At 38.9% G+C, this 12,703-nt stretch overlaps 2 protein-coding genes across 7 annotated transcripts in view; one reads left to right on the forward strand and one right to left on the reverse strand.

The window, feature by feature from the left end:
- The window catches only part of dnm2a (dynamin 2a), a gene marked incomplete at its 5' end in the record, with an annotated part of 33,505 nt that extends 27,122 nt beyond the window's left edge, over nt 1–6,383 (reverse strand). For all 6 annotated transcript variants that reach the window (XM_079456744.1, XM_079456743.1, XM_079456742.1 and 3 more), the window contains one exon: nt 6,223–6,383. In XM_079456744.1, coding sequence (XP_079312870.1) covers nt 6,223–6,383 — 161 coding nt within the window. The remainder of the gene's footprint in view (nt 1–6,222) is intronic.
- Nucleotides 6,384–6,637: 254 nt separating this feature from the next.
- On the forward strand, nt 6,638–10,490 carry qtrt1 (queuine tRNA-ribosyltransferase 1). The gene is made up of 9 exons (XM_079456745.1): nt 6,638–7,555; nt 7,636–7,704; nt 7,806–7,944; nt 8,052–8,246; nt 8,469–8,607; nt 8,693–8,768; nt 9,532–9,641; nt 9,755–9,839; nt 9,923–10,490. Exons 1-9 carry the CDS (start codon nt 7,274–7,276, stop codon nt 10,073–10,075), a joined length of 1,248 nt encoding a protein of 415 aa, XP_079312871.1. The 5' UTR covers nt 6,638–7,273; the 3' UTR covers nt 10,076–10,490.
- The last annotated feature ends 2,213 nt before the right edge of the window (nt 10,491–12,703 follow it).

Below are 12,703 nucleotides of genomic sequence, written 5' to 3' on the forward strand. Positions count from 1 at the left end.
CTTTAAATGTTATTTCCACCTCTAGTTTTAACCAATGAAATTGTATTCTTTTAGCCCGAGTGTTTTGTTTGCAGAGCTTTCACGTATTTGGAGTCTAAAACGATTGAAAACAGTCATTATTTTCAAGCGATTCAGTTTACTGCCACACCAGGTGCAGAAATAACATGACGTGTTATTAACAGACATCCTGTATGATCTAAGTGATTCTTTGGATGTACAGATGCTAAGCACAGCCTATCAAAGAGTAACTGACACATATTCAACGAAGAAAAGGCTTTTTGATAACACGAACCCCTCATGTCCCTCGGATTAGAACAGAAACTTTCATATAACAGTAACATTACCCATAACAGGTGATTTGAGGTCAGACAGTTATTGCATTGAAAGTTATGGTCGGAGGTGGTGACTGTCATTACAGTGGTGCATTAATGGGGAAGAATATAGAGACGCAACTTCTGTAAAGAGGTTATACAGTGTTGGTGGAACACTCAAGCACATTCAAATCTTCTCCGTGAAGTACTGTCTCCTTTACAAATCTCTGGAAGAAAAAACAAAGCATTCTGGACTATTTAAAAAAGGTCTATTGAGCACTAACAAGTCATCAACCTTGCCTAATGAACAACCACACTGAAGGTCAGCCAATCGGAAGTTAGTATTAGAGGTCATTTGCATACAGAATTATTACAGAATAGACCCATTTGCATGATGTAAACACTGATCCCGAAGCAATTCTGGCTTCATTGTTATTAGGATTGACCGTGAGCCGCTTGCAAATCGATTATATGCGAAATATCAAGTCGGCTGAGATGTTATTTGAATCGCAATACATGTTTTGAACAGCTTTGTCTGCTTGGTTTAAAACGTAGATATTTTTGATGAGTTAAATCCAAGAAAAGCTTTCGTTTTTTTATTGGATTTGGAACTTTTTGAATTAAAAAGTATAAAATTTTATGTTTAACAAAGAAATGTGCAGCATTTAAGAAATAATAAAAAGGGCAGTTGTTCATTTCTAATATGTCTCAACTCATTTTGTAAAAAATGTATTGTATCGTGAGATCAGTATCTCTATTTTTTATTAAGTACATTAATCTTACATATGTAATTAAAACGTAAAGATATTCGTCTAACATTTAATTTGCTTCTAAACGTTCTTTTGGTTGTATTTTGTTCAAACGTAGCAATAGTGCGTCTTATTCTAAAGGTCAGAGAGAGGGCGAAAAAATGATCATGTCATGTTTCTTGTGCCAGAATGTTGCATTAAATACACGGCTCCTTTGAATGCTTGATTCTGATTGGCCAGTCGCGCCATTCCTAGGGTTGTTATTTTCAAATAACAACCGCTGAAAACGAATAACGGTCTGTAAACTGGATGCTGCAGTTTAATATTACACAAAAAATGCATTATAAAAATGTCTTTTAATAACTTATGACATTATACTTACAAATGATTAAACCAATTGGCCTGTTCGTGACGTTTGAACGTCGTTTCGGAAGGTCTGCATTCGGTAAAAATGAGCTAGTAAAATATTTCACATTATATGTTCAGTTTTTTTCTCATGTGGCGAGTAGCCGTGTAATTAGCGGGATAATGTACAAGCAGCCGGCTGTTATCGCGAAAGATAACAGTACATTTCTATTGGAGTCTGTGACAGTTTTTATTGTTATATGGAATGGAATTGTTGCAGAACTGCCACACAACATATGCAACAACATTTTTTATTTCCCTTCTCTCCATCAATAATTAACCGTCAGTTTCCTCAATACATTTCTGGCAGAATGGCCTTTGGCATTATCTGCTCCAGCCTTGCTCCTCCCGTAGTGAACTTGCTAACTGAATAACAGCCCCTCCTAAAGCAGGCAAAGCCAGATAGCGAAAGTCACGTCGAACAATGACATCAGCCACAATAAACAGCAGAGACGGAGCCGCTGGCATCTTTCATGTCAGGGCTGTGATTGGTTCAGCCAGTTCTACCCACCAATCAAGTGAAGGATCTTGAAAATCCAGTTCTGCCAGATGAAATCTGACCAACAATCTGACTTTCATTGTAAAGCATTCAGGAGAAATGCAGATGAAGTTAGCTCATTAATATGTGTAACTTACTAATGTACACTGAGGTCAGATTGTGTCCGTGAGATGAATAGTGCTTTTGTTTGTTAACACCCAGCTGTCCAAATGTTAGCATGTTGGATAAAAGCCGAAGGTCAGAGAGCATGCTAAAGCGTTAAGGTATCACTGTGCTGATAATGTGTCGGGTTCTTTAAGTTTTTATTATATTTGGACAGACGTTGTATATTTGCCTCATATCATGGTCCCGGACGAGTGGCTTGTCATTCAAATAAGGTGGTCGTGTACTTGTTGTGGAACTACAAATTCTCCGTCTTTCGGTCTTGAAATCTCTTCCGGCCCTATCTTTTTCATGACTCAGACAGCTACGGTGAGAACAGTGAAGCAAGAAAAACCCATGAAACTGTTCATGCTTTGAGTAAACTCAGTCCCCAGAGACTGATTTGAAATAACAACATCTGGGTCACACGGCCCTTTCCAGGTAAACCAACCGCACACTCTTCCCTTCTAAGCCAATTAAACAAATTAAAGGGGAAGTTCACCCAAAATTCAACTTTGTGTGATTTATCACTCACCCACATGACGTTAAACATGTTTAGAGAACTTCCGGCGTTTTCGGAGCACAAATGAAGATATTAAGGCGACTTCCAAGAGATTTCCAGGCCTCTCCACAGACATCATGGTGTCAGTTTTTGTCAAGGTCCAGAAAAGCACTAAAGACACTATTAAATTGGTCCATCCGCTCGCTCATAGCAGTTGAATTTTTTGAATGCGACGAGAATGCTTTATGTGCGAAGAACAAACCAAAATACAGACTTGAATCGATATATTCTCCTCTGTATTGTCAGGGTACGGCGCAGAGCAGAAGCGCAACAAGAAGTGCTCTTGTGAACATGCACCATACACTGACAAGACAGAGGAGAATATATCGATTAAAGTCGAATTATGACTTTAACTGCCTTAAGAGATCACTCAACTCCTTGATATTTCCAGATTGTTCAGTCCTTTGTATTACGGACGCAATGGAAAGTCTTTACAGGGCTAGCATGTGGGTGTGATGATGTGCAACATCAAACAATGATTCAGCTTTTCAACAACACCGGTGTCCTAAATGCATAGCAGAAACACAGAATGAATCGCATACGTAACAATCATGTGACTGACAGAGATGTGTTACTGCTTTTATGAAGAACAATGGCTCAAACAACAACAATGCATTTAGTGAATATCTAAAGAAACTACTAAGAACGTAATTGAAAGTAACTTTAAGCACACATCATCCATCTCTCAAGCACAGGAAAATGTTTAACAGGTGAAGATCATTTCTCCAAGCACAAAGCACTTTCTGACTTTTCTTTTATCACTTACAGAGCCTGAGGCCGTCACATACACCTGTCGATTTAGTTCGCTTGAAATCGGTTTACTTTTTACGTCCACTGTGTGTGAACACAAAAGCTCCAAAAAGTGAATCAAGTAAATGTTACAGATGCCAATGAAATGTTTATTGTTAATGTAACAGTGTGACATCCATAAACACCATATAATGATATACACATTACTTGTACTTTTTGGTTTACTTTTTTTGTACTTTTCGAAAAAAGTGTGGAAGAGAACTAAGTTAGCAAAACATGACTTCATCATACAAACACATTCATTTTTATACAAGACTGAACATTAAAGCTCCTGTTCCAGTGGGATTTTATGCCTAGCAATACGAGATCAAATAACATCACCGTTCCAATCCTAACTGCAATATTTGTCAAACTAAACTTCGCAGCCCTGAAACAAGCTCGTAAGGCAGCTCTTTATAGTGGCAGTTAAGTACGGTACATACAGCATAAGTTGGGGTTAATGTCTGATTTAAACTGTTTGCCAGAGCAATCTCACAATGATTGTTGTTTTCTGTGATGGGTAAACCTGCTCAACAACCCTCTTATGAAATCCAAGTATATGTGTCTATGTATCCTGTTCCAGCAGGAAAACTGAACCCTCTGGGGATGGAGCACAACAATACCGATGAGGCGCATTCATAAAGAGACATCAGAGGGTTCAGAGCTTACTAATCACTTATTTCTTATACTTCACCCAAAAATGACAATTCTGTCATTATTTACTCACCTTCCGAATCTGTATAAAAGTGCCCTAGAATCTACATGGTTCAAAATATCCTTTTTTTGTGTTCAACAGAACAAACTAAGAAAATGATAAAGTAATTTGCTATGGGAAAATCTGTCTGGTTATGAGAATTCTTCCAAATATCTTTCTCTGTGTTTATCAGAACAAAGACATTTATACACATTTGGAACAACTCGAAAGAGAGAGGAAACAATGTCAGATTTTTCATTTTTGTGTGAAGTATCCCTTTAAGGGTTGCTAAACTACTTGTTAGGTTTATACCGGTAGTCAGTCAATATAGAGTTTTCCATACCAACTGCTAAACAGCAAGGCGAAAGCTATAATGCACTTTATACTAGATTTGGAGGAATATTGGCCGACATCATTCATTAATAATCAACTTCAATGATGAAAGGAAAATGAATAAATGCATTCATAAGCTCTCAAACATCTGCATCCGTGATAAAGAGCGACACATTAAAGCCAATTACTCTGACTCATAATCTCTCCACTGTTTAACATCAAGATCAAATTCATTTAAATTCGACGGGAGACAGAACAGTCGAACAAAGACGAATAACGAATGTGCAGACCACACAACGGGCAGATGTGCAAATGTTGTCATCATCTCCTGTCCAAGTGGTACTTCCTCTTCCCGTCTGAAGCTTTAAATGAGATTGAATAAACCTGATTCACATGATCTACTGGTGCTGTAAGCCTGATGTAGGTTTGGCCACGACCAATAAATACTGCAAAACAGGTGGTTACACCAACCTTTACAAAACACAAGGTCGAGTAGAACAGGACGAGGGAGGTTCCTCGACTTCCGTACACAAAGTTGAATTCTGTTTTTTTTTTTTTTACTTGTTGGTTTTGAAGTCTCTACACAGGACACACGTGTCGTTTTAAACTTCATAACATGGCATCCAAGTATTTTAACCTACTTGCTATTTTAAAACGAGGCTCCATGTTTTGCATATTTGTTGTAAAAGTATGCAGCTGGATAATTTTAAGATTATCTGTTATGCCCAGGTGATACGTCACCCCAAAAGTCAAATGTTATTATTTTATTTTCTGCTTAAAGAAATTATCTGACAACAAAGCATATTTCTTCTAGAATTTATTTTCGATTTCTTATGGTTGTGTACTTTGGGCCTTGTCTAATGCCTAAAAGTGTTTATTGGTTGATTTCTATCCAATAAATAACATTCCACCGACAAAACTTAACACACAGACTACAATTGTTTCTAGTAAAACCAACAGTTTCCCTGATGACCAAAATATTCATTAGAATGTCTGCTTTCTATAGTTTTTTTCTAGGTTGTTGTTTCTTTGGGGGGAATTTATAAATATGTATTTGTTGCATTAAAAGATACATTAAAAAGTGTACTTAATAGTATTTTAGTATAACTAGTTGAATGTGTACTGTACATATTTTCATGAAATGCAGCAAAATACGGTGGAAGTGTCCAATGTATTGTTAGCACAGATGAGTGTCATCTAAAATAACATAAATATGCTAATCGTACAGCCCCATATTGTAAAGATAAAAAGAAGCTTTTGAGGACTTTTCAGCAAGGGCACGTAGACAAGTGCATGACGTCAATGTTCGGACAAGAGTCACAGCGATGCGATACATTACCACCCAAAACAAGGAAATGCGTTTGATGGCTTAAACAGAGCTATACGCATTTGCGTGGTTTTAATTTCCCCACTGTGCCACAACGAAGCTCTCAACGACGCGATATAACTTCGTCTCTGTGTGCACCATACCGCCACCTTCCCCATTTTGCGCTTCGCTCTCACTTACGCCCATTTGATTTCAATGAATGGCGAAGAGCGTCCACTTACGCTGCTTGCGCAACTCGCGTTAGTGAATGACACCATATCCAAGTCAATCGATCGACCGATGAGCACTCAAACGCAGCTGGAATACCAACAAATAAGACGACTGTTCGCGTATCAGCTGAAATACGGAAAACGCGTCGATCCGTGATTGTATTTACAACTGATTTGTAAAGTAAACGAGTAAAATAACCAACCTGCCGACGAAATTTTCCAGCACGGAGCTTTTTCCGGCACTCTGTCCTCCAACCACGGCTATTTGCGGCAGATCCAAGTTACAGCTTTGGCCGATGGAACTGAAAGCATCCTGAAGTTTATTGATCAGGGGGATCAATTCCTCCATCCCCCGGTTGCCCATGGTTTCTGACCGTCTCTCCGCGCGCAGGAACGGGCTCACAGCAGCAAGGCGCTCGGGTTACTTACAACTGTTCCGTTTCCACCCTTCAAACACTTTCAGTTCGGTCTGTCACAAACAAATCATTTATAAAACATCAGTTGACGGTCATATATCGCGTATTAAAGAGCGTGAATTGAGATCCTTTTGCTGATCTGAGGGTCAGTCATTCGTAAACTCACAAAACAAAACTTCTCGCTATCATCCGGTCAGGCGACATCCGACCTCCACCGGTGGCGCAAGTCCCGCCTCCTGTCAACGATCTGATTGGTTCTCCAGACCGACTGTGGACGTATTCTTGCTTTCGATTGGTTAAGCTTGCGTTGTGGCCGTAACAGCCGAAGGTGTTGGATGGCTCAAATGTCATTCAGCTAAGCGTTAAAGAAGTATATTATACCTTCAGCTAGAACGGAAAAGTCGGAATTTAGTTCGTATTATAAAACAAAATTGACACAAAACTATTTGTAATATTTAAGAAATAAAACACATCGAATTATACGAAGCATTCTGGATTAGTGTGCGGCGCTGCGCCGAGTGATCGTCGTATGACATCAAAGAACCGCGAGAGTGATTCCAGACCATAAGGAGGAGTTCACTCTCGAGTTGATCTCGCGTTACTTTAACGTCATATGTTGATTAGTACCCGCAGTATGAAGTCAAACACGCATTTCTTTCCTACAATACACAAAATGAATTTATTTAGGGCCCTAGTTCGTAAATAGTTGACTCTTGCCAGAAGAATGGGACCCATTATTTGAGAACAATCACAAAGTGTAGCCGCCAGTCGGGATTATACTTTACTGAGAGACCTTTGAGTCACTTCCTGGTGTAGTTCACTATAAACACTGTTCAAAATGGCGGCGCCCGTAGCGGCGAACACACATGAGCGTGAAGGCAGTATGGCATCATTAAAAGCTGTATCCTCTGCTGCGCCTCTTGCTCTTCGAATCGTGGCGGAGTGTCCCGTTAGTAAGGCGAGAGCTTGCACTCTTACTCTCCCCCACAGCCCGGTCAGTACCCCGGTGTTTATGCCGGTGGGCACCCAGGGCACCATGAAGGGAATCACTGCAGACCAGCTGGCGGATCTGGACTGTCACATATGTCTGGGAAACACGTATCACCTGGGTATGAGGCCGGTATGTGTCAGAAAGCGTATAAATGGAAATCTGCACTTTGTTTAAAACTTAGTAGACAGTTGTTTTATGTGTCCAAACAGGGTCCTGAGTTAATAGAGAAAGCCAAAGGATTGCATGGATTTATGAATTGGAAACGAAATCTTTTAACGGTAAGCACGGGCCAGCTATCTTACCCATTATTGTCTGATATGATTCGTTTTACTTTGGTACCAAAACCCCCTAAAGCTTCACTCCCCATTTCGGTTTCTAGGACAGCGGAGGTTTTCAGATGGTGTCTCTTGTCGAACTTTCTGAAGTAACAGAGGAGGGGGTCACGTTCCGTTCCCCGTATGATGGCAAAGAAATCCTGCTCACCCCTGAGCAATCCATAGGCATACAGAACAGCTTGGGTATGAGACATTTTTCCGATCATTATCTCTCAACTAGTGCAGAACATATGATGCTTAGTCAATACTTTATATCCCCTGTGGACCGTTATTCACTGCAATGTTTGCAGGTTCGGATATCATGATGCAACTGGATGATGTGGTCAGCAGTACGGTGAAAGGGCCGCGGGTGGAAGAGGCAATGCACCGCTCTGTGCGCTGGCTGGACCGCTGCATCGCAGCAAACAAGAATCCAGACAGACAGAACCTGTTCGCTATTATACAAGGGGGACTTGATGCAAAACTGCGCAAGGCCTGTTTAGATGGTGGGCACTGCGTGGCATCATTCAACTTCAAGTCAAACCCAACATTCAATTTGACGTCTATCGTGGTTTAGTGGTGTTAATGCTATATCACAGTTAAAATGGCAATTAACATATAGTGTATTTGAGAGAAGGGTACATTTACACAAGGCTGAATGTTCTTCTCAGGGTGCATTTGAAACATCATTCTCCTGCGGATTAACATTTTTTTTGCTCTTTACACAGAAATGACAAAGCGTGATGTACCGGGCTTCGCCATCGGTGGTTTGAGTGGGGGAGAGGAAAAGGATGATTTCTGGAAGATGGTGACTCTAAGCACAGACCACCTGCCCAGAGAAAAGCCCCGTTACCTCATGGGAGTTGGGTAAGGTCGATGATATCATTTAGTGCCTGCTGTGTTTATTTGTCGTTATTTGATGTTCATTTTTTTTCTTTCAAATGTCTTTAAGCTATGCACTCGACCTGGTGGTCTGTGTTGCCTTGGGCTGTGATATGTTTGACTGTGTTTTCCCGACTCGCACAGCAGTAAGTAATGGATTTCTCTTCACACTCTTTTTATTTTGGAAATGGAATATTCATATTGTTTTTCTGTTAATACATAGGGTTGGCCACCGAAACCAGTTCTCGATTTCGGTGCCTCATTTCGGTGCCACTTACTAGGCCGTCAAATGAGATATTTGCCCTTATTCATGTTAACAAATGTCGGAAAGCTCAGATAATAAAAATCCAACACATCTTACATAATGGTTAAACAGATCGCGAATGATCTGTGATGATCTTTTTTGAAAAAAGAATGATCTTTTTTTTTAAAGTATCGATTCAGGAACCGGTACCATATTAAGTGTATTGATTTGGCACCGGTATCGAAAAAATGGCAAACAATACCCAACCCTAGTAATAGAAAATACAGCAAATTTTAACTGTCAGCATCACCATGATTTTAAAGTGTTTCAATTTGTCCATTAAGTTCTTTAAAAAGTTTTCCATTAGAGCACCAAGCTTGTGTTTTAGTAGAATTCTATTAAATAATCCCACGTCAGTCCTTATTATAGCAAATGCATAAATATCTGCCAGCCATTAAAATCTGTAAATGTTTAATAAAACGCAGAACTTAAAATTCTTCAAAAGCACATTTTAAGAGCTTCTGCCCAAATTTGACCTGTTAGAATGAATATTTTGGTGATTGACAGCATCCTTGAATAACTCCAGCGATGCACATTGAGTCTTGTCATTATCCTGTGTCTTTTACTGAGGCTGTAACTGACATTAGTGTTTGGTGCTGTTTCAGAGATTTGGCTCCGCTTTGGTTCCCTGGGGATCTCTGCAGCTCAAACAGAAGCAATATGCTAAAGACATCCAGCCAATTGACCCCGACTGCCAGTGTCCCACCTGCAGGAGGTATTGGCGTCTTGTTTGAAATGCCAGATAAACTGCTGGATCAATATGCTGATGTTCAAAATCTCTCCTTCACACCTAAAACATGTATTTCCATTCCTTAAAAAAAACTTCAGACACAGTCGGGCTTACCTTCACGCCTTGTTCAAGAGTGACACTGCGGCCATGCATCACATAACCATCCATAACATCTCCTTCCAGGTAATGATCAACCAGTCTTACAGGTTTACTGCATTTAGTGTTGTGTCCTCATTTCCTTCTGTCCACATGTGTCTTTGCTTTAGCTCACCCTCATGCGATCGGTACGTCAGAGCATCATAGAGAAGAGGTTTCCAGAGTTCGTGAAAGCGTTCATGAAGAGGATGTTCTCGTCCAGTGAGCAGTACCCCAGCTGGGCTGTAGAGGCACTACAATCAGTAAACATCACTGTTAAATAAGTGGCCTAGAAAGGCTAGGCTTTTATATTTTTTCATGCATTTTGTTTTAACATACTATAACCTCGTGTTAAACATCTGCTCTGTAAATAAAATCTTTTATTCAAACTTTTATCCATTTAAATATGTAAGTTACTTGTAAAGAAAAAGTGTATATTGTTGCAAACAATCAGAATTTTGCATCTCAACGAGAATTGTGCATTTGCCAGCGTTGCCCTTAAAGCGTTCATTTAACACTGTGTCTACACCTGTCGCGACATGACAACCTGCTTGATAATGGGTTAATCGCGTCGCATCCAGTGTGGACAAATTACAATGTCTTTTGTCCTGTCGCGTCCGGTGTAGACACGGTCATAATGCGACAAAAAGACAGACGTGCACGAGCTATCACGCCGGCTTGCGCGTAAGGTCATGTACAAACAGCCCCTATGTTTCGCATCGAAAGCCCCGCGTATAGTTCCCTTTTTACGCGTGCGCAAGGGACAGCGTACAGTGCACGTGACGCAAATTTCGTAATCGGAATAGTACGTGCACATGCGCAATACCTTTCTTGCAGTAGCCACCAAGGTGGCAACCGTGTCCTGGGAGCATCGATTCAAGGTAGTTGAAGAAAACCTGACCACTGTGTAGGCACAGAGATATCGCAATGCCCTGACACGCATGCGTCAACCTGTGTGTACGCGTATAAAAGCAGTATACTTTGCAAGGCTGTGCGTCCGGCTGTATGCGTACGCTCACGTACACGTAGTATGTATGGCAAGCCGAATTAGCTTTTAATCATTTTCAGGATATTAATTTTTGATATCAACAATGACATTTTTACTAGTAACCGTTATAATTCTTGATATCAAAATGTTAATTTCAACTAGTAAAATACGTAATTCTTGATATCTATGTTTGCATTTTTACTAGTTAAATATCACAATAGACTTTATTCAAATTCAATTTCAGATATCAATAATACATTTCTTACATGTTAAAAATCGTATGAATTGATGATGGATGGTAAAAATGATGGATTTATTTTTGATGGAACGTTTTTTTGTGTCTTTTTTAAAAATATTGATTCAGGAACCGGTACCATTATAAGTGTATTGATTTGGCACTGGTATCGAAAAAATGGCAAACAATACCCAACCCTAGTAATACAAAATACAGCAAATTTTGTCAGCATCACCATGATTTTAAAGTGTTTCAATTTGTCAGATATCAAAAATGCAATTCTTACCTGTTAAAACCACATTTTTAGATATCAATAATTACTTTCTCATAGTAAAAATATTAATTCCTGATATCAAGAATTCAATTTCCACTAGTTGAAATGCCCATTTTTTATATCTGTAAATTAATTTTTACATGTTGCATTTGGTATTTATGATATCAGGAAATAGATTTCAGATATCAATAAATCTGAGGGTTATTGTAGATGTCTAAAATGGCTTTCTTACTAGTAACAAGTGAAAATGTAATTATTGATATCAGAAATTGTAATTTTTACATGTAGTAATTGATATCAAGAATAGACATTATCACTAGTGACCACACAATTATTGATATCAAAACAATTTTTTTACTAGTAGGAAATGCATTTCTGATATCTGGAGTAAGACCTTTAACATGAAAGAAATGTATAATTGATATCTAAAATTGAACTTGAATGGAAGTCTATTGTGATATTTAACTTGTAAAAATGCAATTACAGATATCCAGCATTACGTTATTTACTAGATGAAATTCAAATTTTGATATCAAGAATGTGATTTCTGCGAGTGATTGAGTAATTGTTGATATCAAGAATGTGATTTCTGCGAGTGATTGAGTAATTGTTGATATCAAGAATGTGATTTCTGCGAGTGATTGAGTAATTGTTGATATCAAGAATTCACATTTTTACTAGTGAAAATGTAATTTCTGATATCAAAAATAGCAGTTGTAACTAGTAGAAATTCCATTTTTGATTTCAAGAATTATAACTATGACTAGTAAAAATGTAATTGTTGATATCCACAATTAATATCCTGAGAATGATTAAAAGCTAGTTCGGCTTGCCATAAGTATGTCACAGGCTTTAGAAGCGTATCAAAGAAACGAATGATATAAGGGTCACTGATACTAAGCCGTTTCAAAATGTGTTGTAAAAATACCATCGACTGTGATGGCTTTGTTTGAGGGACTATAATCCTTTGCATGACGATTTATTGGGCATTTGCTCTTTCCTATGAATCCACCGGGGGGCAGAGCTTTAGATATAATTGACGGCATGAGGTCTGCACTGGATCGGATTCGAGAAATTGAATGCGACAACACAATTAATTTGACTCCAGCATGTCAATTTCATTATTTTTTTTTATTACATTATTGTGCAGCCTGCATATGCACTTCCTCTGGCATAATGAATAAACCAAGTCAAATACCGCAACAGGTGTGACTGTACCAAATAACCTCTGCGTTGATGCTCATTTCACGGTATTTATTTTAAATGCGCAAAACCGTGCACTCGTGTAATAAGGCAACACGCGAACGCAATTCAGGGCACTATATTTAGTAAAGCTTATTTTTCGCCTACGACGTATTTTTATTTCCATTAATTACTGAACAGATTTGTTCATCATCTGAATTAAAAACCCCGTT

This window comes from Barbatula barbatula (genome assembly GCF_947034865.1).
Source record: "Barbatula barbatula genome assembly, chromosome: 5".
Lineage (NCBI taxonomy): Eukaryota > Metazoa > Chordata > Actinopteri > Cypriniformes > Nemacheilidae > Barbatula > Barbatula barbatula.